We start from the raw sequence: 25,762 nt of genomic DNA, 5'->3' as shown, positions 1-25,762 counted from the left end.
CAATGGGACACTTTCCCCCCAGAATTACACTTCAAGTTCACTCATTCCTATCCTGCACATATCCCTCCTAGTCTTCAGTAATAGTAACTTTTCTGTTGTCTTAGCATGTTTTTTATTTCTTCTACTGGTACCCTCTTCTGTGCATGGCTATTTGTATAGATATAGAGACTTTCAGCATGACTACCAGAACAGACCCCTCTAACAGCATGTGAGCCATCTGTGACCATAAATGCTTCTGTGAAACAGTCTAAAACTGGATTTAAAAAATACTAACTTGGTGCCTTTGCTTGTATGCTGTTGTAGTCATGGTTGCATACTGCAGTACAGAACAAACTCATTTCTTGTCATCTTACAGAAGTGGAACTCCTTCCCCAAAGCGATCATCTGTTAGCTCACGTTCACCTTTGATAAGGGGCAGCAGAGATAGATTTACTGGGGAATCGTACACAGTGTTGGGTAAGGTTTTTAAAGAAATAATACTTATAAATTATTATTATTATTATTATTATTAAATTAGTTTTAATTTTTTGTGATACAAAAAAAAACACACACAAGGAAAAGTAGATATAGCACCTCCACTTTCAATTCATAAAATCTTTTTCAGTTTGTTTACATTTGGTGTGAGACACTATTTCCATAGACATTGGGAGAAAAGAGGAAGAGGGTTGAGGAGGATAATGGTCTTTTCATTCTATTGTATAGTGCAGAGTTTTTGTGGCAGCATCTCATGGGTAGGTCCTTTATATAATTATTTGGGGGGTTTTATTGTCATGTTGAGAGATGGGAGGGCCCAAAGTTTGCTTGCTTGCGTTTGGTTGGTTGCAGTATGGTTTGTTTGGAGGGGGGCAGGATTGTTGTGTCCAGATTAGCCATATTAATTTGTATGGGGGGGGTAGGTCATTGTCTTGTTGTGCTGTATATGTGGTAAAGGGAAGCCACACCGGGGCGAAGGTGTCCTCTTTTGCTTGTCCCCATGCTAGTTAATTTTTCTGGTAGGGCAGTTTCCCATACTTTTTGGTACCAGTGGTCTATGTTCACTCCTGATAGGTCCTTCCAGGGTCTGGTTATGATATTTCTAGCTGCTGAGAGTAAGTGACTTATGAGTTCCTTGTCTTGTGCATTGTGGGAAAGGTTTTTTTCGGGGGGGAGGGAGGATAAGCTTTCTTAGTTTTTATCATTATGATCTGCACTGGAGTGGGAAACCTTTGGTCCTCTCCCCATGTTGTTGCCAACTCTTATCAAGCACAGCTGGGGATATTGGGAGTTGTAGTTCTGCAACATCTGGAGAGCCAGAGGTTCCCTATGCCCGATTTCTACAACACCAAAAAGATTGGGGATTTTCACTGTCTAATGAAATCTATACTCAATCAATTATGGGTATTATCATTGAACAATTTGTGTTTACTCTTGAGCTCTAGGCAGCACAAGTTTGCTTGGAAGTGTTCATTGTTCCTTCTCTGTTTCATTACAGGAGATACTACTATTGAGAATGGGCAACACTACTGGGAAGTGAAAGCCCAGAAGGATTGCAAATCCTATAGTGTGGGAGTAGCATATAAAAATTTGGGGAAATTTGACCAGCTAGGGAAGACTAATACAAGCTGGTGCGTGCATGTGAACAACTGGCTCCAGACTACATTTGCAGCCAAACACAACAACAAAGCAAAATCGCTAGATGTCCTGGTTCCAGACAGGATAGGAGTCTATTGCGACTTTGATGGAGGTAACTTGGGAGTCCTCAGAACTATGCATGAGAGAGCTGAAATAGTGTTACTCCTTTACCTTCTGAGAACGTGTATTAAGGAAAAGACAAATGTTACACATAAGCTGAACTCTTTTAGAAGTATTAACATGCTTTTCTCTCTTCAGGTCAGCTCTCTTTCTATAACGCAAGCTCAAAGCAGTTGTTGTACACCTTCAAAACAAAATTCACCCAGCCGCTACTACCAGGTTTCATGGTCAGTACCTATCTAATTTAACTCATTCCATCATTTCTGCTTCAAGGGCTATTTTTCTACAGTTACTTTTAGGAATAATTTCATAATGTGGAAAAGACTCGCATCGAATGCCACAGATGCTTTTGGGTTATTGATGCGTCACTGTCTGACCTCTAAACATGTTTATATGCTTATTAAACTTGGTTGCTCAAGGAAAAACTGGCAGCCACTTTGATGACTAGCTCCAGGGCTCTGTATATGCCTGAAGAAGAGAAACCTCTAATGGGGAAATGCAGGAGTGGCTAACCTGTGACCCTTCAAATGTTCCTGGACTGTAATTCCCATTATCCCTGACCTTTGCCTGGGCTGTCTGGGGCTGATGGGAGTTGGAGTCCAGCAGTATTTGGAGGAGGACAAAGATGTGCAGATCCCTGAAAATCTCTAGCTTACACTTTTTAAAAAAGCAATGTATTATAACTCTAGCCCTCGTAACTGCAAAACAATGTGCATAACTTATACAAAATTGCCTGGGAGCGGAATTTTGTTTTTGTTCTGAATATACATCACAGACCTTCTCCTGTTTAGATGAGCCTACCCAGATACTTAGAAAGTTGAAGTAATTTTATCTGTTTTAGTATTTTAACATTTGTATGTTTTTAAAGTAGGGTTGTGAATTTTTCTCCCTTAAAACAAACTTGAATGGGAGCTGGAGTGTAATATAGAACACTGTAGAAACTAGACTTCCCACCCCACCCCACCTTGTGTTAGAAACGTAAGAAAATGCCAAACTGTCAGCCTCCTCTCAATATAGATAGCGAGAATTTCCTCACCTGAGTTTTATTTTTATATTTACAGTAAATTTTTAAAGTAGAAAAGGTGACACTGTTTAAGCAGTTCAGAGCAACTGTTTCAAAATATAACTATGGCTAAACTGGATTTGAGCCTCTTAATTTTTCAAAAAGTGACAACACTGTTAGTCATTGTCATTCTCACTGTTCCCCTGGTCAGCTTTTTGGTAAAAAAGGGCCAGTTATAGAGAAGATAGGGGTTTCAACATACTTGAGGGACAGACAGAAAAATGCTGTGATGTACAGTGATTGCCATGATTTTAATTGACTCTGAGCAAGAAGAGAGCACTGATGACCCCTCATCTTTTATATATCGGTTTTCTAGGTTTGGTGTGGTGGTCTCACCTTGACAACAGGACTGCAGGTGCCAAGTGCCGTGAAAACACTGCAGAAGAGCGAAAATGGATTAAGCGGTTCAGCCAGCAGCCTAACCAATGTTGCCCAATGATATTTTCACTTCATGTTAACTGCTTTTTCTTTGCAGGTGTTACTCAAAGAGCTTTTGAGCAATGCTTTAATGTGTTCCTGCTACTTCTGAGGCCTAAGCACCACTAGTGGGGCTGAACCAAAACGTTAGCAGGAGTGTACTGTGAATCTGCAGTGTAATAGGAAAATAGACTGATCTTTTTTAAAAAAGAGAATTGGGTATTTGAGGTTGTAGCTATCTACTACTGTTAGACTAAGTTTGACTACTTGTCTTACGGATTCTTGACAGATAACTTCAGTATAACACGCAACAAAGGCAAGTATGATCTTGGTCTAAAAGGCCTTCCTTGCTTTTCTTCTCTCTAGGTTTCTAACACTCACTCCTTGACCCCGGAAAAGGAGATGAGCTGGAGGGTAATACACAGAAGCTTTAAAAATGAGAGCCATCTAAAAAAGCCAGTCTAACTTTCCATAACTCAGTGTAATGAAAAGGTGGTGGTGTGTGGTACAAATACTTAGGTTTTGATCACTGTCCTTTGATTCAAGGTAGTTTTTACGCAGTTGGGCACCATGAATAACATTGCCGAGAACTACACAGTCATCTCAAGTAGTGTATTTTAAACTGGTATTTGGACAGTGTCCATTAACCATGAAAAATGCTTTGAGGAATGGAAGAGATTGTAGTATTTCTGACCAGTCAGCTTAAGGAGCTTTTCGAAGTGCTTCCATTTTCCTCTGTTAAACCACCTGAGCTCAGTAATGAGGCAGTTTAAGTCCCATTTTTTTGTATTGTCAGCCAGTTTCAGTGTGTACTTCACATGGTACACTTTTTTGAGGTTAAGTGTATGCTCAGAATTAAGTCATGTTTTGCCAGCCATTCTTATCTGTAAGCTAATGGCTTGTTGCCACATCTTTAGTTTCTAGGCTGTGCTCTGAAAACTGCTCCAGAGGCTCAAAATAATATACTGTACCTAGTCAACTGCTAGATGCATCAGACACCTTAGTTTTGTAACATGGTTAATGTCCGGAATGATGTTATCTTCAAACCTCTAAAGCACTTTTCCTGTAGATTTTGAAAGTGGATTGTACATTCCAGTTTTAAAGGCTCCATAAGTTCTGAGTTTCCTCCATGATGTCGGAAGCATATATTAAGAATGTAGATGGCATGTTCAGATTTTATGGTAACTTCCAACCTTTGAACATTTTGAGTGTGGTTCCCTATTAATTTCTCCATCATAGAACCTGATACTAGGGTTTTGGGGTGTTGTTTTTTTTTACATTCTGTGATCTACTGTCTCACTCTTGAGAAATTTCACAGAATAGTAAGAAGCAAACTTTTTAATAAAGTGCATCTGAGCATTTTTCACTTGTGAGAAATGAATACCTGCAGTTGTCTCTGAAGTGTTAAGAATTGAGTTTGAATGTTCAACTTTCCCAACTGAACCATGTAAATTGCTTCCTCAGAATCCCTGAATGGCTACGTTAATCCAATCTGTTTACTCAATTGTCCCTCTTGCAAAAGAGTAGCAAATCACAGTAAAATGTCTCATGTTCTAAGAACTCCTTAAATACCATGTTCTACCCAGTCTTACCATGTTTTCTAACAATCAAGGAACCCAGTATTTATCCCATTGTAATGATGTGTTTGTTCTGTAAGACCCTTCATGTAGTTCTGCTTCGTATACCTTTGTATTTGCAGCACTTAAGTTCACATTTTTATTCTTTGCATATTTGATTTGTGAAATAAAGATGTTTTGATAACTGGCTTGTTATGCCCAATGCAGATAACATGCCAACTACTTCTAGGAAGAAAATATAATGTGGTAAATACCTTTATGATGCTTTGACCAGTATAAATGGGCTTCTAACTAGTCAGAATCAAGCTGCTATACTCTCGGAATTACATATTTTGGAGCAAGGCCTTTGTTCTATGTACAGTTAATAGAGGCACTTAACTGTCTTAAAATGGTTGCATCTGCTGACTGTCAAGTGTGATCCAGACTCTGAATCGACTGAATACTTCACAGTTGCAAGTTCTACTGAATTATGCAGGCATCTCTGTGAATTTTCCACAACTCAGTGGATCTGCAATATTTATTCCAGATGCAGTACTAGTGTTTAGAGGTTTGACATGTATTGGGAAACATACATTTGGAGTGGTGGGTTATCCTTATCGGAGGAACATTACTGCTAGTGGAACAATCTGAGCCATAGGTGCTTCTCTTGGCTGCCCAGCTGGGTAGTTCCATATCAGTTTAAGGAATTAGAGTATGGTGACACGAGGAAATGCCTTAAGCACTTTAGATATTGTTTATGAAACTTGAACTAACAACATTGATAGGTTTGCATTCTGTGGCAAGCATGCAGAAATTGGTGCAATTGAGCAAAGCAAATTACTCAGTTTGATGGTTTTGAGCAAAACAATTATTTGATTGTGTTTACTCTTCAGGTAGATATGCTAGATTGGTTACAAACAAGGCATAGTGTGTATATAATTTGTCTGCTTACTCATTGTAAAATTTGAAGTATTTTTGTATTTGTAGCTAATGAAAGGTGGTTTTTTTTGTATATTTACAGCAAGAAGAAAATGTGTATTGTTAATTTAGTTTACAGAAATTATGGAATTGTCTACTGTGACATAATCATGTAACACAACTTGACTCCCTTTTGTATAATAAAGTAGCAAATGTAATTCACAATTGGGTTTAAATCCAAAACTATGTGAATCTGCTTAGAGGTTTTTGAAGAGCAGCTGAAAGCCCAAGTCACAAAACCGTATTATGAATGGTATTTTAAGGGTGTAAGAGTGGAATGGTTATACAGTGACTATACAATACAGTCTTAATAATTCAGTTTAAGTTTGAGGGCTATGTAATGAACATAATACATTCTCCTTTTATTAAAGGAAGCAGAAATACTTCTATAAGGCTGTTTGTTCTCTCCCTTGTCTCTTAGGACAGGATTCCTTTCTGTGATGTAGGAAACAGTTTTGAGGCAAACTAATTCGGCAATGTTGGCATTTTAATTATGCAAGTGAGAACTTCGTGTGGTATATCAACTGACTTTGTTACTATGCGGTTGGCAGACTTGGTTGACTCTATATTTTCTGGTCGTTACTTTTGTCCTTGGAATTAAACTGAAGTGTTCTGGAAGCCTACTGACTTGAAAGGGAAACTTAAGCCGTGTTTTCCTCCCTTAGTACTGTACAAATGAGCGGCTTCTCTCTGCAAGTGGGCTGCTCGTTTTCACCACCGGTAAAACACTTCTGCATGTGCCTTTTCAAAATGGCTCTTATCATTACTCTCCTAGTGTAAGGTATTGAGATAAGAAAGCATATTGATATTCTGCTGTCACACTGAACTTCCAAAATGGGGAAATTGTGCACTGACCTCAGGTACCCAGTGCTTTGCTTTTCATCCTTGTCAAGTACCCTCAGACAACAACCCCTACCTACCACAACACTGTACAACTGGGGTGCCTTAGAGCCCATGGCGTGTTTTAATTTGCTGTGTCTTTAAGTCAAACACATCTTGCAGGGGTTTTGTATTAATAAACTTTTGAAAACTCGTATACATCTTTTGTCGTGCTTTTTCTGAGGATAGTATGCTATAGAGAAGTGGCTTTCTTTGGGTATGGAAGATCTTTGCCTGAACATTGCTGGGGAAACAAGGGCCTCTGGAGGTTCTTGCCTTGGGAGGGGAGAAGCAGCAGTAACAGCTTTTCCTAAACAAACAAGTCGTCCTCATATATTTATATCTGTATGTATTAGAAGTTACAATAAAATATGTTTATGTAAACTGCTTTGGGAGGTCTGCCTGAAAAACAATATAAATGCTGTAACTCTTGGGCGGTTTTAGCAGATGTATAAAGCAAACTTAGATAACAGGGAGGCTAGTAATATTTAGTCAAATTATTCCTTCACCTTTTACTTCTTTCACTAGAGAGGGCAACTAACTGAAAATAGAGTGACACTTGCTGTCTTTAATGTATGTGAGTTATTGATCTGGCACTTAATATATATAGTGCTATTGGTAGTAACATAGGTAACAGTGAAGGGGAAACAACCGAAACATTGTTGGGCTAATAGTAATTGCCAATGAGGCTGCTGTGTTCATATTCAATCTTTTCAGACATAGGGCTTAACTGTTTTAAAGATATGTATTGGGGAACCATATATTTGTATGGTGGTAGTGCTGGATCAGCCTTCCAGTAGCTCTCAGATGAGAAAAATCAATTTAGTTCCAAGCCGGTGGTGGTGGTGGTGGTGGTTGTTGTTGTTGTTGTTGTTGTTGTTTTACCACACTTATGGCACAGCTTGTTAATAATGAAGTGTAGATTAGACACTTCCATTTTTTAGCCTAGGATGAAGCTGTCCTGCTTGACCTGAATTTAGAACAGCTGCTAGGATTGCATGGTGGTGTGGGTTTTGTTTTTGCAAATAGTTGTTACAAATAGCATTTCCAGTCCTTGTGCTGTAACCTCACCTGATAAATTTAAACTCTGCCTATTGAAATAAAGCAGGCCCCTTTGCTGTGCTCCTTTTGAAGGCTGCGGAAATTTTTTGTCCAGATAAGCCTACCTTAGAAACTTTTAAGTAATTTTAATCTGTTTCAGTATTTTATCTCTTGCAATGCTTTTAAAGTAGGGCTGTGGTGGTGTCTCCTCCCCCCCCCCCATGTTTTTTCATCTTTTAGTAAACCACTTTGAGGTGAGTTTGTTTTTAAGTCAAGTGGTATAAAAATCGTATGAAATGACAAAATAATGACTCAGAAGGTGGTGAAAAAAACCTTGAAGTTTTTATTATTTTTTTTAAGCAGAGGTTGGATGGCCACCTGCCAGGGATGCTTTTTAGTCGATTCCTGCATTGCAGGGGGTTGGACTAGAACTTCCGGGTCCCTTCCAACTGGACCAGCTCATACCATTCTAGGGCCAGAATGAATGAATGAATGAACTGAGGTGTAGCTGCCTCAGTGTGTGTTTCCCCATTTTCAAACTGGTGCCTTCCACCGTGTTAAAGGAGCTGCAGGACACCGCACAGCACGTGCAAAAATAAAACACACATGCCTCCTGAGTGCAAGTTTGCAGGATGGGTGTCCCCCCTCTTAACTTTACCATTATTATTATTATTATTAAACTATATTAGCAATTTATTTTTAGTGTATCCATTTGTCGAACACCTATGAAAAGTAACCAAAAGGTCGGCCTAATGTCGGCCTCCATCTACGTCGAGAGGCAACGAAGTGCACCTCCAGGAGGGGAAGTCAAACCGAAGGGACCTTCCCTCCCCTTATGCTCCCAGCAGCCTCAGACACGTTGGGAGCTACGGCTTGTTGGGAACAGCTGGGGACGCAGCATCTTCCACGCACGCGCACACCGGGCGTCAGCTTTAATTCCCCCCCCCCAAAGGGGGTCGGAGCCTCAAGTGAAGCGATGCAACACCTCCGGCTCCCCACCGAACAGTGCGGGGCACAACCCCACCCCCGCTTTCCGTCCCTCTTTGCAAACAGAGAGGCCCTTCAAACGGGAACCGGAAATGAGGTTTCAAGGGGGAAAAGGCAACCTGCGCGCCTTCGTAAACGGACTCTTCCCTGCCTCCCGTCTTAACTCTATGTTCTCCTCGCGCCTCCCTTAGGCGGCCGGTGCCGTAAAGGGCGGGCTTCGCTTTACGACAGAAGCCCGTCGCTCGGCTTCTACCTGCCTGGCGCGCCGTCAGGTAAGAGGGACGCGGAGGAAGGCAGGTCCTATGAGGCGTGTTGTTGTTTTTTAGTGGGGCGGCTTTTTTGCTGGGTTCTCCTTAGGCTCCTCTTCTAACGCTGCCCCAGGGACAAGGTTGGGGGGGGGGGACGACGACAATATTAAATAAAGCAGCTGCTAAATAAAGTTAAACGGGGAGGTTTGCGAGGGACCCGTGAGGGTCATCTAGCCCAACCCCGCCGCCCCCCCAGGCAGCGTTCGAAATTCGCCAGGCGCATTTTGCCGCCTTGGAGGCGCCTGCCTGCCTGGGGATCCTTGGATCTTGCCAGTTTCCACACACTAACAACACATCCTGTCGAATTCTATCCACAATATTTTTATCCGCCCAATTGGAAACCCAAAAAAGTTGTATTGGAAATATCCGGCTCCAAAATGGCAACTAGGCATTGTGTTTTGGCCACTGTAACCCTGGTTTAAGGAGCCATTTGGCTTATTATTAATAATAATAATTTATTATTTATACCCCGCCCATCTGACTGGGTTTCTGCAGCCATTCTAGGCGGCTTCCAACAGAATATTAAAAACATGATAAAACATTAAAAACTTCCCTGAACAGGGCTGCCTTCAGGTGTCTTCTTAAAGTTGTGCAGTTGTTTATCCCCTTGTTTTTTTTAATCTCGTATTCTTATGTTGTGACATCTGCAGATGAAAGGCGGTATTCAAATGTAATAAAATAAAATAATAATTTTATAATTCATACCCCACCCATCTGGCTGGGTTTCCCCAGCCGCTCTGGGCAGAGTAGCACATATAAAAACATAGTAAAACGTCAAACATAAAAAACTTCCTGATGCAGGGCTTTCCTTCAGATGTCTTCTAAAAGTTGTGTAGTTCTTTATCTCCTTGACATCTGATGGGAGGGCGTGTGTATGTGAGAAGCTGCTGGGAACTGTAGCTCTGTGAGGGGAAAACAACAGTTCCTAGGATTCTTTGGAGGCAGGGAGAGAGATGTGCATTGAATGTGCTTTAAGCACCGGATGTGGGAGCCCATGACAAGCCCCGAAAGAACAAACTTGGTTTATGGTTGCTTTGTACCTTTGATAGTGTGTTGCAGGTAGGAATTACTCAGTGTGACCCTACCACCAGCAAAACCCCATTGATTTTTAGCAGACAGTAATAATTTAAAAGGGAGTTATTAAAAGTAGACATGGCACTGGGATTTGGTGGAGAGGTTTATCCCTCTCTGCTCTTCCCATCACCCTGATGAGGATGCAAATTCTCTGTCCCTGTCATCAGATTGATCACTGAATGAGTCAAGAGGGGAATATAACTCCCTGATTAGTGCAGTTCCCTGGAGGGATGCTGTCTTCAGGCACCTGAAAAAGGTTAGCTCCTCCTTTTTCAAACACTTTTGGGAGAAAGGGGGGGGGGTGAATCTGAGAACCTAGCTGTGTTATGCTACTAACCAACAGGGATTCACACAAGCACTTTGCTGTTTCTCATTGTTAAGAGACTTAAAAGTAATTCGAACAAGCATTAATGTGCTTTGCACAAAACAATGATTCTCGTTTATATAAAACTGTTACAAACACTTCATTGAATTCAAGTTCCCCCCTCCCCTTTTCCCCAGCTTTATTTTCCACTGGAGAGACCTTGGTAGGCTACTTGAAAAGATGAGAAGAGCAAAGCTCCTGCTTTCAACTGATAGTCAAGAGAGCCCTGAAGACTAATGCAGAGAATTAACAAGAACGTGGTTTTGGGCCTTCTTACTTTGACAAGCTCAGTCTTTCTTCTGTTCCAGCTGTACTATTATAAATACTATTTATCACCAAGGGTAAGAACTCTGGCAGCTCACTTAAAAACAACAACACCACACAGCTACATTCAGCAGAACGAATCCAAACAAGTGTTTATAGTGATTTGTTAAAATAAGCTGGGAGACACGAGATTGAGACTTGCTTGGTATTGAGTATTCTTGCTTGGTAGTAAATTCCAATGAAATCAATATGGCTTAAACCTGGTTAAAATTAGATTTCATATATTCCAGGTTACGGTCTGGCCATTTTCTGGTCAAGTGGAGTGGAGCTTTCTAGCTCCATTGCTATCTTTATAGTTTGATTCCAGTGTAGTATGTCAGAAGGTTAGTCAACAGAGGAAGTGTGTACTCTTCGAGTTGAAAATAGATTAGTTCAAATATATATAAAAAAATGCAATATTTTTGAAAAATATCACCAAAGCTTCACTTCTCATTTGTCTTGGTGGTAGCACTAGGACTTGACTTGCAAAGCCTCTTCTCTGTTGTTTGGTTTTGTTAGAATGGAGCTGTTTTCCCCAAGATTAAAGGGAACAAAGCAGGACAAGACGGTAGTCGGTGGGTAAGTACTTTTGCACTGAAAGTATTTTTATTATTTTGTTATTATTTATTGAATTTATATATCGCCCCACACCCGGTGGTCTCAGGGCGGGTCACAAAAAAGGTGACAATATATGAAATAAAAATAAAAACAATAACCCAATAACGCCCCCCTAAAAGAACCACATTTTAAAGGGTATAGGATGTTGATTAGGTCAGCTAAAGGCCTGCTTAAAATGGAATGTTTTTGCATGCCGCCTAAAGGTGTATAATGAAGGCACCAGGCAAACTTCCCTGGGGAGAGCATTCCACAGCCACTGCAGAGAAGGCCTGTTCTCATGTTGCCACCCTCTGGACCTCTCGAGGAGGAGGCGGCACATGAAAGAGGTATTGCAGTCCTGAGCCGTTTAAGGCTCTATAGGTCAAAACCAGCACTTTGAATTGGGCACAGAAACTAATTGGTAGCCAGTGCAGTCAGACCAGGATCGGTGTAATATGCCCAAACCATCTTGCTTCAGTGAGCAGCGTGGCTGCTGAATTCTCCACTAGCTGAAGTTTCTGAACCGTCTTCAGAGGCAGCCCTGAGTATAAGATGTATAAGATCTCTTTTGCTGCTTTGATCAGTATGATACCCGTTATTGTTACTTTATTGACTTAGGGGTCTTCAAAAGCTTTTTAAAGATGTTTTTTCCCTTTCCTGTCTCTTTACACAGCATGTTGTTAAGAAATTCACTAGTTTGATGTCCAGTCACAACATACCTGTGCATCTGATTGATCCATTGCTTCTGGGACTAATTGACACAGACTTGAAGCAGCTCAGGACCTCTCCTGATAGCAGCCACTCAGAATGCAGATACCTCTGTGCTCGACGGGACTTTACCACCTTTGCCGTCCTGGACAAAACCTGGAAACTTGAGGTAAATTTGTCTCATCTTTATTTACCTATCTATGCTAAACTTTGCAACTTTTAGATTGAGTAAGCATATATACAAAATATCAAAACATTTATGGTGCATTTCTCAGGAATTTTTGAGAAAGGGGGAGTCACATGGTGAGTGACTTGACCACAAGGCAAATGTTGCTTAGAAGGTACCTCACAACAGCAACAGATCTCTTGGAGTGTCTCTCTGTGGTTTGTATTTGAAGGTTTTTTTGTTTGTTTGTTTTGGCCTTCATATCTTAACAGATAGTATTGTTACTCAGGAGGAAAACTGCAGAAAAGCACAAAAGAGGTTTTAATACACTTCTTACACTTAAAGAAGTGTATGAAAATAAATGCTAAGTGGTATTCAGAGAACTGTGTGAAGCCAAATAAGTTGGTTAAGTGTATTTATTAGAACTCCCCTTCATGGATCACTGCCTTGCAGTGGCGAAGGGGCTTGAATAACTCAGAGAAGCTATGAACTAACTAAAAAGGAGATTGTAAGAATAATTGCATTCCCACAAAGAGGGGGTTCTGTTTCATTTTGAAACAGAAGAGCAAGTGCTTTGCAAAGCAGGACTGTGTGTGTGTGTTTAATGTACTGAGCCAAAATGCAGCGTGTCAATTTCAGGTGGGCCTGTTTCGAGCTGCTGAGAGAGTGGGTTTCCAGTGGCTAAAGCTGCAGAGCAAAGACCCACGTCTAGAAGGGATGGACGACCTCTCTGGGATGGAGATTCCCTTACACTACATTTTCAGACTGGCAGCGCATGCCATCCATCTGGTGGTCTTTTATGAGAGGAGCGGGAACTACCTCTGGCATGGACAGCTGCGGCTGAAGCGACACATGGACCGGAAGTTTGTACCTTTTCGGAAGTTGCCGTTTGGCCGCTACCCGGGAGCCTACGACAAGTAAGAAATGGCAAGGCAGTGTATTCTGTTTCTATTTGATGCACGAGTTTTTCATAGAAAGCACACAGCTGTCCGGCTTGCCTTGTATCCTTGCTGAACAAAAAATGAAATCATATGTGCAGGGTTTCTGAAGTCAATGAGATTACAGCAATGGAGAAAAGTTTTACATTCATGATCCGACAATATTCTTCTCCCACCCTGATGCATGACACTAAAACAGGGAATCGTGCAGTGATGATGTTTGGCTATAAAATCAGGACAGGACAAATAAATGCATTTTAAACTTGGGAAATCCTTTACCACCAGGATGTGGTTGCCACTGGGCTGTGAGGCTTCAAAATGGGGCCAAACAGAAGAAATAGCTGGGAAATAAACAGCTTGTTGCTCATCATGTTGCAACACATCCTTAAATGCAAGTAGCTGAAAATAAGTATGGTCCCCCAAGGGGAAAAGGCACTCGGATAAATCTTTCATTAGGCAAGTAATGTACCTCTGCCCTTGTATCTGATGGGTTGTTTCTAGTACAGCAGACCGTCTGGATACAAACTTAATTCATTCCTGGGGTCCTTATGTACCCTGAAAAGTCCGCATCTAGAGACACTGCTTCTGTGCACGTGTGCGGCGCGATAGAACGCTTCTGCGCTCTTCCGAGTTTGCTGTGCTCGCAACCCGAAACTTACGTAACCCAAGGGTCCACTGTATGGCAGAGTCCCTGATCCATTTGGCTAAAGGGATTCACCTGGATGAGAGCATGGTGCTGTTTTACTTTTTCCATTCCGCCTTCCCATCGTAGGCATTTGTTTGTTGTTGGTGCAGATGGGCTGAACAGCTTCAGAACACCTCGTTTGGTCCAAATGAAATGAGTTATTTTGGAGTAGTTGGGTGAAAATAGATAATTTGCAGCCTTTGCATATGAAGCGACTGCAGCTGCTCCTGTGTTTCATTTTGTTTCACCTTCCGGACATGAAAGTTGCTCTTGTTTTCTGGCCAGGTTAATGTAACTCTTTCCTCCTTTGTAACAGGTTAGAACTAATAAGTGTTTCCATTGATGGGTTGACAGTCCAGATTCCAAAAGAGCCATCTCAGTTCCTAGAGGAAAGGTCCCACTCCAGGTTTATTGAATGTAGGTACAGAGAAGCTCGATCTTTCTTCCAGGTTAGTGGTTATCAAGTAGCATTTCACCCAAAATGTGAAATATTTTCCAGTGTTGCTTGCCTGGTTTCCCCCACCACCCCAGGGTTAAAATGGTTGTTGTTGTCAGAGTTAACATGCTTAAATGGGAATGCTAGTATATCTAGATCAGGGTTTCCCAAACTTGGCTGCCTGGCTGGGTTTTTTTTTTGGGGGGGGGGTTGGACTACAGTTCCAGTCATCCCTGATCATTGCTCCTGCTAGTTAGGGATGATGGGAGTTGTAGTCCCCCCCCCAAAAAAACAACAACCAAAAACACAGAAGGAGGACCCAAGTTTCGGAAATACTGATCTAGACTGTGTGGATGGATGCCTTTGTTCCCATACTGTAGAATCATATGAAAATATCTTACTGCAGACTTGCACACCCTATGACCCACCAAGCCCAATGCTGCCTATGAACCACCTGCAGTGGCCTACTAAACGGCTTGCCTCTGATTGTGAAAATAAGAGGAGAGCGTTGTAGTCAAGCAGACAGTGAGCTGTTTCGGTGCATGGCTGGATTGTGATTTGTGCAATCCTGATTTAACTCCTCCTGCCTTGCTGATTTATATATGCTATACGGATCCTACAGATATAAGACATGAGTGGCACTGTGGTCTAAACCACTGAGCCTCTTGGGCTTGCTGATCAGAAGGTCGGCGGTTCGAATCCCCACGATGGGGTGAGCTCCTGTTGCTCTGTCCCATGTCTTGCCAACCTAGCAGTTTGAAAGCACGCCAGTGCAAGTAGATAAATAGGTACTGCTGCGACGGGAAGGTAAACGGCACTTCCGGGTGCTCTGGTTTCCGTTACAGTGCTCCGCTGCACCAGAAGCAGTTTAGTCTTGCTGGCCACATAACCTGGAAAGCTGTCTATGAACAAATGCTGGCTCCCTTGGCCTGAAAGCGGAGATGAGTGCGGCAACCCCATAGTCACCTTTGACTGGACTTAACCAACCAGGACTCCTTTACCTTCTTTTTTTTTACCTCCAGAGATAAGCAATGGTGGTGAAGCTAGCTTCTGATCTTTTACGTGGCTCACGTTTAAATAATTCTTTACTTATACGTATTCCAAGGTCCAATGAACTACAGTTGGAAACATTGTTTGCTGTAAAGTGTGGAAGAGTGCTGTTCATGAATCACAAGTCAAAGCTCCCCTTGGTACATAGAAGTATCTGCATGGTTCTTTGCTTCCTGACCCCAGAGTCCTGTTTCAGATTTAAATGTTAATGGAAATAGCTTGAAACCTATGAACCCTTTTACCCATCCAGCCCACTGGTAGTTTAATGTTATAGTCCCGAAGCCAGCCACGGAACAATACAGATAAATAATTTTGCTATAATCCTTTAACACTTGGTGGCGCCAAAGAATGAAAATCCTGTGCATGGAAACAAAGGTGAATCTATCTTATACAGGAAAGCAGGAAAATAATAGTATCTTCTGTGCCACGGCAGTAGATACTGGCATAGAAAAAAATCTGTATTAAAAATGGTTATTTACCTGTGTTTGAATATATCTTGAAGTTCATTAAATATTGATTGATTTATTTCATAAAATGTATATACCACTTGATTGTAAAAGACTTCAAAGCGATACACAAAAGGATAAAACAAGAAAAATCAAGGACAATTACAACCCTACTTTAAAACATAACAAAAGTTAAAATACTGAAACAGCAGGAAAAAAGTAGTTTGGTGGGAGCTGTAAACACTTGACTGTATGAAAATAATGCAAGAGTCATTTACAATTTCCCTTTTATTTTTTAGCTGTACCCTGATGATGTATCTCTGGATGCTGTTGAATTCAGAAAGAAAGCCAAGGCCTTGCTGCATCTTGCTTCTCTGACATTAAACAGTTTAGGAGTCAGATTCTGGCTGAGCAGTGGAACTTGCCTGGGTAAGGAGCTTGTGGTCACGTTTGGTCGCTAAGATTGAGAACTGAATGCATTCAGTTACTCAGGGGTGTCTTAACAGGTACTGCAAAACCCACAAACATGCAAAGACACATTTTCATATTCCAAAACTGAAATATGAACCAAAACAGCTTGAAATATGTATGGTTAAATGGCTTAAGCCTTAAACACCCCAGTACTCGCCGAAATTTTGGAATGTCCCTGGAAAGAAGGTCATCAGTCTTCTTTATGTAATGATGGGAGAGAACTAGGCACTGCGACCCTTAACTTGCTCCACTCCCTAACCCCACTTCGCCACCATATCCTTACAGCCTTTGCCAACCCCTCCTCTGCAAGTCCCCAGCAAACTAGGAGAAATCTTCATAGGCTGGTAGATTTTGTGGGCTTGGGGTCTGTACTGTGCCAGCTTTCTGCCATGAAGCTCACAGAACTGTTGTGTTTTCAGGTTGGTACAGGCAGTGCAATATTATTCCTTACAGCAAAGATGTGGACTTGGGGATTTTCATTCAAGACTACCAGCCAGATATCATTCCAGCATTTCAGAAGGCAGGATTGCCGCTAAAGCACAAGTTTGGCAAGGTTGGTGGATGACACACCTGACTTGGGCACTTTGCCCTGTTTGTAACCCCTCCTTTCCAGGGTGTGCAATTCTAGGCTCTTAACAGGAAGAAAATACTGTGTGTTGGAAGAGCTACCGTGGAGCAGTGGATGCTGGACTGGGGAGATTTGGGTTCAGATCTCTTTGCAGTCATGAAGGTTGCCAAGTGACCCAGGGTCCCAGTCGCTATCACTCTTAGTCAGCCCACCTCGCAGGATTGTTGTAAGGGCAAAAAGGGTGGGAGGACAGAACCATGTATCAACAGCGTTGTTTATTTGTATGCTGCCTTCCCATGCTCAAACCGGCTTATAGGCTTATAAAGGTAAAGGGACCCCTGACTGTTAGGTCCAGTCGTGGCCGACTCTGGGGTTGCGGCGCTCATCTCGCTTTATTGGCCGAGGGAGTACAGCTTCCGGGTCATGTGGCCAGCATGACTAAGCCACTTCTGGCGAACCAGAGCAGCGCACTGAAATGCCATTTACCTTCCCGCCGGAGCGGTATCTATTTATCTACTTGCACTTCGACGTGCTTTCGAACTGCTAGGTTGGCAGGAGCAGGAACCGAGCAACTGGAGCTCACCCCATCGCGGGGATTTGAACCACCAACCTTCTAAACGGCAAGTCCTAGGCTCTGTGGTTTAACCCACAGCGCCACCTGCATCCCTTATAGGCTTATAGGGCTGGGCAATTTCTGGTTTTCAAGATCGTGATATATCAGCAACTAAACATTGTGATATACTGATATACCACGATGTCTGAAATAAGGATGAAGCTATGTAGAGGCATTAACAATAATAATAATAATAATAATTTATTATTTATACCCCGCCCATCTGGCTGGGCTTCCCCAGCCACTCTGGGCGGCTTCCAACAAAATATTAAAATAACAGTAATCCATCAAACATTAAAAGCTTCCCTCACATTGTGATTTTTGAATAGAGCACACACACACACATCCTGATTCATGATATATTACCGGGTCAAAAATTATGGAACCAATATCACGATATGGACTTCAAACTGATTTTGGGCAATATATTGATATATCACAGCTTACCACACCAAAAGATTTTTTTGTTGTTGTTTAGTCGTTTAGTCGTGTCCGTCTCTTCGTGACCCCATGGACCAGAGCACGCCAGGCACTCCTGTCTTCCACTCCCTCCCGCAGTTTGGTCAGACTCATGCTGGTAGCTTTGAGAACACTGTCCAACCATCTCGTCCTCTGTCGTCCCCTTCTCCTTGTGCCCTCCATCTTTCCCAACATCAAGGTCTTTTCCAGGGAGTCTTCTCTTCTCATGAGGTGGCCAAAGTATTGGAGCCTCAGCTTCACGATCTGTCTTTCCAGTGAGCACTCAGGTCTGATTTCCTTAAGAATGGAGAGGTTTGATCTTCTTGCAGTCCATGGGACTCTCAAGAGTCTCCTCCAGCACCAAAAGATTTACTTAGTTGCAAAAGCAGTCATAAGCCATAAATGAAAACAAGCATGCAATAAAAGTAAGCAGTCGTTACATAAGTCATGATAAAGTCCAGCAATAATGATGCAAAGCATTCATACCAGTAACAGCAAAGAATGAAGTTGCTCCGAAATTAAAACTTGACCTTAACACAAACCCCTAAACGACACACCCCACTCCACAGACCTCTAGGCACCCTGAGCATCAGGTCTGGCAAAAATGTATGCCGCCTTGAGCTTCTTGGGGGAAAGGCTGGATATATAAATAGTCTTCTCATACAGTATACCTGATAACCATGAATAAATGTTTATTTGTATATGGATAAGGTGGTTTCAAACAGGCCATTAAATCCTGGTGTGACTAAAGAGCCCAAACGGTTAGGAACAGTCTTGGTTTTCTTTACAAAGCCCAGTTACAGGTTATAATTTTTTAAAAAATGCATGCTTAAACTATCTCCTTATTTTGAAGATGTGCCAGCTCTCAGTCTGGAGCGAGGTCCCAACTGGCTTCTTGTTTCCTGCCAAAGCATACCCTTTTCTGCCACGGTTGCTAGTTCCCCAACCCCTAGGGTGCCATATAGTGCAAGCAATACTTGGGTAGGCAAGTCGTCTGGGAAGGTTTTCAACAGGAGACTTGGTGCAGGATCCCCAATCCAGATTGGGAGCGTGGTGCAGATTGGGTTCTCTACAGCAGATGCTGCTTTATTTTAAGCATGCTTTAGTAACAGAAAAAAATAAAATAAAGAAAACTCGAACATGTATCATGTCATTTGTGCCTAAAAATCATTGCACAAAGACCTGGCATGTGTCCCTCTTGTATGTTTGCAGTGTTTGACTTTTGCAGCCTCTTTTAATATTATCTGTGTCATATAAGGTGCTTTTCCCCTGTCTACCTTACAGGTTGAAGACAGCTTGGAGCTCTCCTTTCAAGGAGAGGATGAAGTAAAGCTCGATATATTTTTCTTCTATGAAGAGGATGACCACGTGTGGAATGGCGGGACTCAGGCCAAATCGGGCAAGAAATTCAAGTATGAGTCAGACTTGGCGTCTGTGGGGGAAGGAAATAGAGCTTGACAAACTGCAATATGAGATATTCTTAGCAATTAGTGTAGTGCAGCTTCATTCTACCACCAATATAAAAACGACAAACCACGAGGGAATTGCAGACCACTTTTTCAAACCACCAGTGGCTTTCAAACCACTTTTTGGATAAAACTGGGTGTGGTTCTAGGGGACCTGTTCAGCATTCATCTTGATTTGTTCGCAGGGAGAATGGACAGTGTTGGCTATTTAATGAGCATTTCATTCTGATTGGTTTGCAGTGAGGTTAGACAAGCGTTTCCCCACGTTTTCTAGTGAGTTTTCCCATTGCAAAAATGCAGGCATTTTGGGGAAGCGGGTTTGTTGTTCAGGACCCTCTTGGTTAACTATAATTGTTCAACCCAAATTTGCCAGTACAGTCGTACGTTGGAAGCTGAACGGCATCCATTCCGGAAGTCCGTTCGGCTTCCAAAACATTCGAAAACCAAAGCACGGCTTCTGATTCGCTGCAGGAAGCAGAACTAAGCTGTTCGAAAACCAAGGTACGTCTGTATAAGTCATGCAAAGGTGTTTAGTATGTAGTTGTAGAAGCCATTTTAGCCCAAATTCTGCAATATGCAATCTGGATGCAGACACTTTTACTCAATCCCAGAATTCTTACAACATTATCTGTATGCAGAGTCAATGAAGTCGCACCACATTTCACTGATTGGATTACAAAGCCCCTTTCCTTCATCATTGACCTTCCTGTTCTTTTTCTGCGACACAGGTATCTGTTTCCCAAATTTACACTATGTTGGACTGAGTTCGTAGAACTCAAGGTACGTGTGCCATGTGAAACTCTCCATTACATTGAAGCCAACTACGGTAAAGAGTGGAAGATACCCGTGAAGATGTGGGACTGGAAAAACTCTCCACCCAACGTCCAGCCCAATGGGATCTGGCCTATCAATGAATGGGAAGAAGTCATTCAACTCTACTGATCAATCTAAAGCAAATACATGTATTTATGTTGCCCACAAGGCGTCGTCGATTGTGGAATGCTTCAGCCATTTCCAAAGGAGATGCTGTAAAAGATGTATTCACTGTTCAGTTGGTCAACGCACAAGCAAATGGGTGTCCTGCTTCAGGAACTCTGAAGAACTCTTTTCTACAGCTGAGGATGGGGGCCGGGGTGGGGAATAAGCTACATAAAAGTTGTATTTAAGGAAAAAGTAATACTGGGCGGCCATTTTGAACATTTGTTGCAGCAAATGTCCCTAAGTCAAGAAAAAAGCTGCCTATTCTGTCCAAACTAAGGGTCACCAAATACAGCCCACCATTCATATCTGCAACACAGCTCGCTGAAAAACGCAGGTGGGTGGTACCAGTTGTATGGCAAGCCATGGACTATTTAGCAGTGGCTTTTGGTGCTTAGTCGAAATGGAAGTTTTTGTGGGAATGTTCAGGGAGGCAGGAGAGGATATATTGTTTAATAATATCCTTCCTAACTTGTGCTAGCAAGTTCTGTAATTTAGCAGAGTTTTACATTCCCCTTTTAAATGCACAGCGGTTAGCTTGTTGCAAGCTTGTTTAAGCTTCTCAATATTAGATTCCTTGTAAGACCCTTTTATATCCCTCCTAAAAGAATAGACACGACACAGTCTTGTGTAATGTGTATAAGTTTACTCACACATTCAGTTCACAGATGGATCCCTGAAGGCAGACTTAGTTACAAAGTATATACATATGGATCTACCCCATAAGGGGGGGGTTAATCCCAGTGACCGCAGTTCACACAACAAAAGGAAGATGGAAAAGAGAGGGAGGAGGGTTGCGTGCCTTGTGCTTTTGTTACCTGCCCAGGTAAAGTCATGCCCACCTCTGGTCACATGCAAGAGGAAGTATGTCCCAGGCCAGGAGGAAACAGGAAGTGGCTGGACCAAACATTCCCTTGCAAGTCCACTCTCGGAAAACAAGGAATGTTGTATTTGACTGCTATCTATGTATCACATCCCACAGATGGGTTGTTAGTTAAAGCCTGTGTTTGAATCTACAGGGTCCGGTATCACTTTAGCAGCTAATAGATCTGAAAGTAGGAGGAAATGATGTCACCTACTCGAATGGCCATCTGACTCAAATGGTCCCCTTTCACCTAAATTGCTCATAGCTTCTTTCCAACCTCTCGAGTCCAGGTTTTTCTTGAAGCCCCCACTCAGGACCACTTTTGAGGGAGCCTTGCTGGCGGGTGAGAGCCCTTCGCAGCTTACTCGTTGGCAATGCAGTATGGCTGCTCAGAATACAGAATACAGATGCTGGCCATCCTTGGTCTATTGCATTAAGTATTTAAGAAGAGCTTGTGGACTTCCTTGAGGTTCCCAGTTGGTCATTACAGGAAATAGGATGTAAGGGTAGGTGACTCACGGAGGCAGAAGAGCAATTCCTCATATTCTCATAGAGCACTGAAAAGGGGACCACTTCCCAACATAGCTCCTTTTTACAGATATTCCCAGTGGGATTTCACTCATGGGAAAATAGCAACCCATACTACTTTTAATCAGAGTTTTTTCCCCCCAGCTGGAACTCACCGGAACTCTCAGGTGGGCACCATTGCCATTCTAAGAGAACGAGGTGAGTTCATGGTGAGTTCGGGCATCTATTTTTCTAGAAAAATAGCACTGCTTTTAATAGTGTATCATTGACCTTTAACCATAGTTCAAGACTTTCCTGCCATGTCCCCATCGTTAGGAGATAACGGGGGGGGGGGGGGGGGAGAGCATTGTACAAAAAAATATAATCAAAAATAATTTGTCACATACCTTATTATGGGCAGCAGTTCAAAGAGATTTGAAACTGACGATCAGGACGATGTGAAATACTGTTATCTCTGAAGAAGTTCTCGTAGTATATTTTATTTGTACGTGGCTCACTGTGGCCTGAAGTCTGTTTTGCATTGTTGGGAGCTCTGTTATACAAAGCACAATAATGTAGACATTTCTATTTGTGGGCAGCAAATGTGAATACTTTTTTTTATTAAAAAAAGCACCACTATTGTTTATCTTGTGTAGATAAGGAAAAAGAGAGAAGGTACTAATGCATGTCCCCTCACTAAAACAAATAGTATTTAAATGATCCACGTACAATATTGTGTTGTAACTTATTGGTGAAGTTGTTTGCTGTTTTGTACAATGTATAATGATGCTCTTGTCGGTGGCTCCTGTCAAGGAAAAGTTGGTTGTTCCTTCTGTCCTGTTGAAGTCAATGTGACAAGTTAGTATCGAGTAACTTTTCTGGATTCGAGACGAAGGTTTTAATGTACTTTAATGTACTAAACCTAGATTTAAGGATGTTACTCAGTACAAAATAATCTGAAGGAGGCTTTAAAATTAATACATATGTTCTGAACTTTTTAAATAAACTTATGAAAAGAGACTTAGGAAAATGTCACATTTATTCAGAATATGGAAGATCAAAATCTATGCCTCTGGCAAATATGTTTATAATGTGCAGTTAGTGCTCAACAATGTTCTTGTTTTAAGGTTACATTTGTCATATATACAAAAACAGCAACAATGCAAGCATGATAGACAACAACATGGTTAAACTTCTATATATCCTGGTATAGCCTGTATATGTCCTCCTTATCTTCTTAATTTCTGAAAATATAATGCTAAGTGAGATCAGGCTTCCTTTAACCAGCTTGCCTTTTCAGCTATTGGTGCCAATGCAGCTGCAATGCTGCGTTTCTATTTTTAAAATATAGTGTGTTTCAAAACAAGGTATAGATTTTTGTTCCTAAGAACCAATCAAGGCAGAGTACAGAAATCTTGCTTTTCTCACCTCCGTTTGATTGTCAGGTAAAATGAGCTCAGTTAATTTACTTGGCTGAGGGTTTCTGAGCCCATTATGGAATGAATGAATTTGTAGAGTAAATCCATATGAGGAAATTAATTTCTGGATGAACTTTAATAGCAGAAGAATTTATTATTGCCGGTCAATTTTGAATTATTAATTTAATCTAACCTTGGAAATTGCCGAATGAACTGTATTTAACCGACTGGTTTAAATCAAGAGTCAAAAATGGATATATTTTGATGATTGAATGAGGACTGCCTTGCTGTTAATTTAATGACTGGATTTTTATGAGTATTTGGAAGTATGGATTGTGACACTTGAAGAGAGAGAAGGCATGCATGTGTTTCTCTGCTAATGCTAGAAGCCTCTGAGCTGAGATGGGAGAATTGGAGTGTTTGGTCTTAGAGAACGGCATTGATACAGAATCATAGAACTGTAGAGTTGGAAGGGACCCCAATGATCATCTAGTCCAGGGGTCACCAACCTAAGGCCCACTCTAACGCCCTAACCCTAACGCCCGCTCGTGCACTGCACTAAACCAGTGCAGCGTAGCGCAGGGACTCACTTCTGCGGCGCCGAAAATCGCAGGCATGCAGACACCGAAAATCAGGGGCGCACAGATGCATGCACGCATGATCCAGCCCACAGAGGGATCTCCGCAGGACCGATCGGGCCCAGGCAAGATAAACCTTGTCGACCCCTGATCTAGTCCAATCCCCCTGCAATGAAGAAACCTCAGCTAAAGCATCCATGACAGATGGCCATCCAATCTCTGCTTAGAAACCTCCAAGGAATGAGAGTCTACAACCTCCCAAAGGAGACCGTTCCACTCTTGAACAGCTCTTACTGTCAGAAAGTTCTGGTTTGAACCCTACTCTCCAGAGCAGGAGAAAACAAGCTTGTTCCCTCTTCCATGTGACAGCCCTGGAGATATTTGAAGGTGGCTTTCGTCTGTCCTCTCAGTCTCCTCTTTTCCAGGCTAAACATACCCAGCTGCCTTCTAGCGCTCCTCATGGAGCTTGGTTTCCAGACCCTCGATCATCTTGGTTGCCCTTCTCTGCACACATTCTGGCTTGTCAGCATCCTTCCTAAATCATGGTGCCCAGAATTGGACATGGTATTCCAGGTGTGGTCTCAGCCAGGTAGAATAGAGTGGTACTATTATTTCCCTTGATCTGGACACTTATGATCTGGACATAGAGACCTGGTGTCTTTAGCACTTGCGTTTTGACTTTGGCCTCTGTATGAATTTCACCAAAGTAAGACACTTCAGTTTAGTTGGGTGCTGAGCTTTTTGTAAAGCTGCAATGCTCAAGTATGCACAGTGTCTTTGCAAGGAAGGAGGACTCAGAAAAGAACATAACTTGGCCACACCCCTGCAACCCTAGTAACCCGGCTGAGAAAATCTGAGAGTACCTGTGCATATGAACTCTCTTCCATGCATGTGACCTATGACATCGTCTCCACATCTTCACTATGCAACCAGTTTTAGCCACAACAGCTACTTCCCCCATGAGGCAGGCCTCAAGAAGCCTCCTTGCTTTTATAGTCATACCTTGGAAGTCGAATGGAATCTGTTCCGGAAGTCCGTTCGGCTTCCAAAAATAGTTCGCAAACCAGAACAGAGTCACTTCTGGGTTTGTGGCGTTCGGGAGCCAAAACATTCAAGAACTAAGCTGTTTGAAAACCAAGGTATGACTGTGTTTCAAAGTGAAGCCATTTTTTAAATCATACCATACTGAAGTAGAGCTCGGTGTCTCCCAGATTCGAAATAATAGCCTGCCAACATGGTTTCTTTTACATATTTGAAGGCCTTCTCTGTTTTGTTTGGCAGGCAAATGATGCTGACAGGTGAGGATTCACCAGTGGTACCGTGGCTCACTCCCTGGAGCCAAGCGTGTTCAGCTTTGGTAGTATATTTGTGAGGATAATTCAGCAATTATGCTGAAATTCAGGGGGGAATTAAAACCAGAAAATACTCAAATGCAGTGTTTTGGCAGCTATGCAATCTGGAACCTTAGGAATAATAATAATAATAATAATAATAATAATAATAATAATAATTAATAATAATTTGTTATTTATACCCCGCCCATCTGGCTGGGTTTCCCCAGCCACTTTGGGCGGCTACCAACAAAAGATTAAAAATACACTAAAACATCAGTCATAAAAAACTTCCCAATACAGGAGTGCCTCAGATGTCTTCTAAATGTCAGATAGTTGTTTATTTCTTTGACATCTGGTGGGAGGGCATTCCACAAGGCGGCCGCCACTACCGAGAAGGCCCTCTGCCTGGTTCCCTGTAACCTCCCTTCACGCAGTGAGGGAACCGCCAGAAGGTCCTCAGCGCTGGACCTCAGTGTCCGGGCGGAACGATGGGGGTGAAGACGCTCCTTCAGGTATACTGTACAAAGGCCATTTAGGGCTTTAAAGGCCAGCACCAACACTTTGAATTGTGCTCAGAAACGTACTGGGAGCCAGTGTAGGTCTTTCAAGACCAGTGTTATATGGTTTTGGCGGCCTCTCCCAGTCACCAGTCTAGGTGCCGCATTCTGGATTGGTTGTAGTTTCCGGGTCGCCTTCAACTGAGGAACTGAGAAAATGATCTCAACACTGGAGAAAAATGTAACAGCACCTCAAAATCTGAGCAGTTTGGTATGTGCCA

At 42.2% G+C, this 25,762-nt stretch overlaps 2 protein-coding genes across 5 annotated transcripts in view; both read left to right on the top strand.

Moving 5' to 3' along the window:
• Nucleotides 1–6,781, top strand: part of FSD1L (fibronectin type III and SPRY domain containing 1 like) — a 38,522-nt gene extending 31,741 nt beyond the window's left edge. For 2 of the 3 annotated variants that reach the window (XM_080986877.1, XM_080986876.1), the window contains 4 exons: nucleotides 356–456; nucleotides 1,472–1,723; nucleotides 1,870–1,958; nucleotides 3,111–6,781. In XM_080986877.1, the coding sequence (XP_080843003.1) occupies nucleotides 356–456; nucleotides 1,472–1,723; nucleotides 1,870–1,958; nucleotides 3,111–3,233 (565 nt within the window). In that variant the 3' untranslated portion in view covers nucleotides 3,234–6,781. The remainder of the gene's footprint in view (nucleotides 1–355; nucleotides 457–1,471; nucleotides 1,724–1,869; nucleotides 1,959–3,110) is intronic. The other variant, XM_080986878.1, reaches the window with a different exon arrangement.
• Nucleotides 6,782–8,800: 2,019 nt separating this feature from the next.
• On the top strand, nucleotides 8,801–22,272 carry FKTN (fukutin). Of its 2 annotated transcripts, XM_080986901.1 has the most exons (11): nucleotides 8,909–8,924; nucleotides 10,202–10,290; nucleotides 10,536–10,739; nucleotides 11,221–11,280; nucleotides 11,972–12,175; nucleotides 12,812–13,089; nucleotides 14,112–14,244; nucleotides 16,027–16,156; nucleotides 16,618–16,751; nucleotides 19,123–19,250; nucleotides 20,033–22,272. In XM_080986901.1, the coding sequence occupies exons 3-11, from the start codon at nucleotides 10,635–10,637 to the stop codon at nucleotides 20,244–20,246; spliced, it is 1,386 nt and encodes a 461-aa protein (XP_080843027.1). In that variant the 5' UTR covers nucleotides 8,909–8,924; nucleotides 10,202–10,290; nucleotides 10,536–10,634; the 3' UTR covers nucleotides 20,247–22,272. The 2 variants fall into 2 exon arrangements, with proteins under 2 accessions (XP_080843026.1, XP_080843027.1); XM_080986900.1 differs by lacking the exon at nucleotides 10,202–10,290 and having other exon boundaries at nucleotides 8,801–8,924.
• The last annotated feature ends 3,490 nt before the right edge of the window (nucleotides 22,273–25,762 follow it).

The sequence above is a fragment of the Podarcis pityusensis genome (assembly GCF_964106645.2).
Source record: "Podarcis pityusensis genome assembly, chromosome: 17".
NCBI classification, from domain to species: Eukaryota; Metazoa; Chordata; class Lepidosauria; order Squamata; family Lacertidae; genus Podarcis; species Podarcis pityusensis.
Note: the sequence above shows the minus strand (reverse complement) of the source record. Positions and strands in the feature narration are given on the sequence as shown.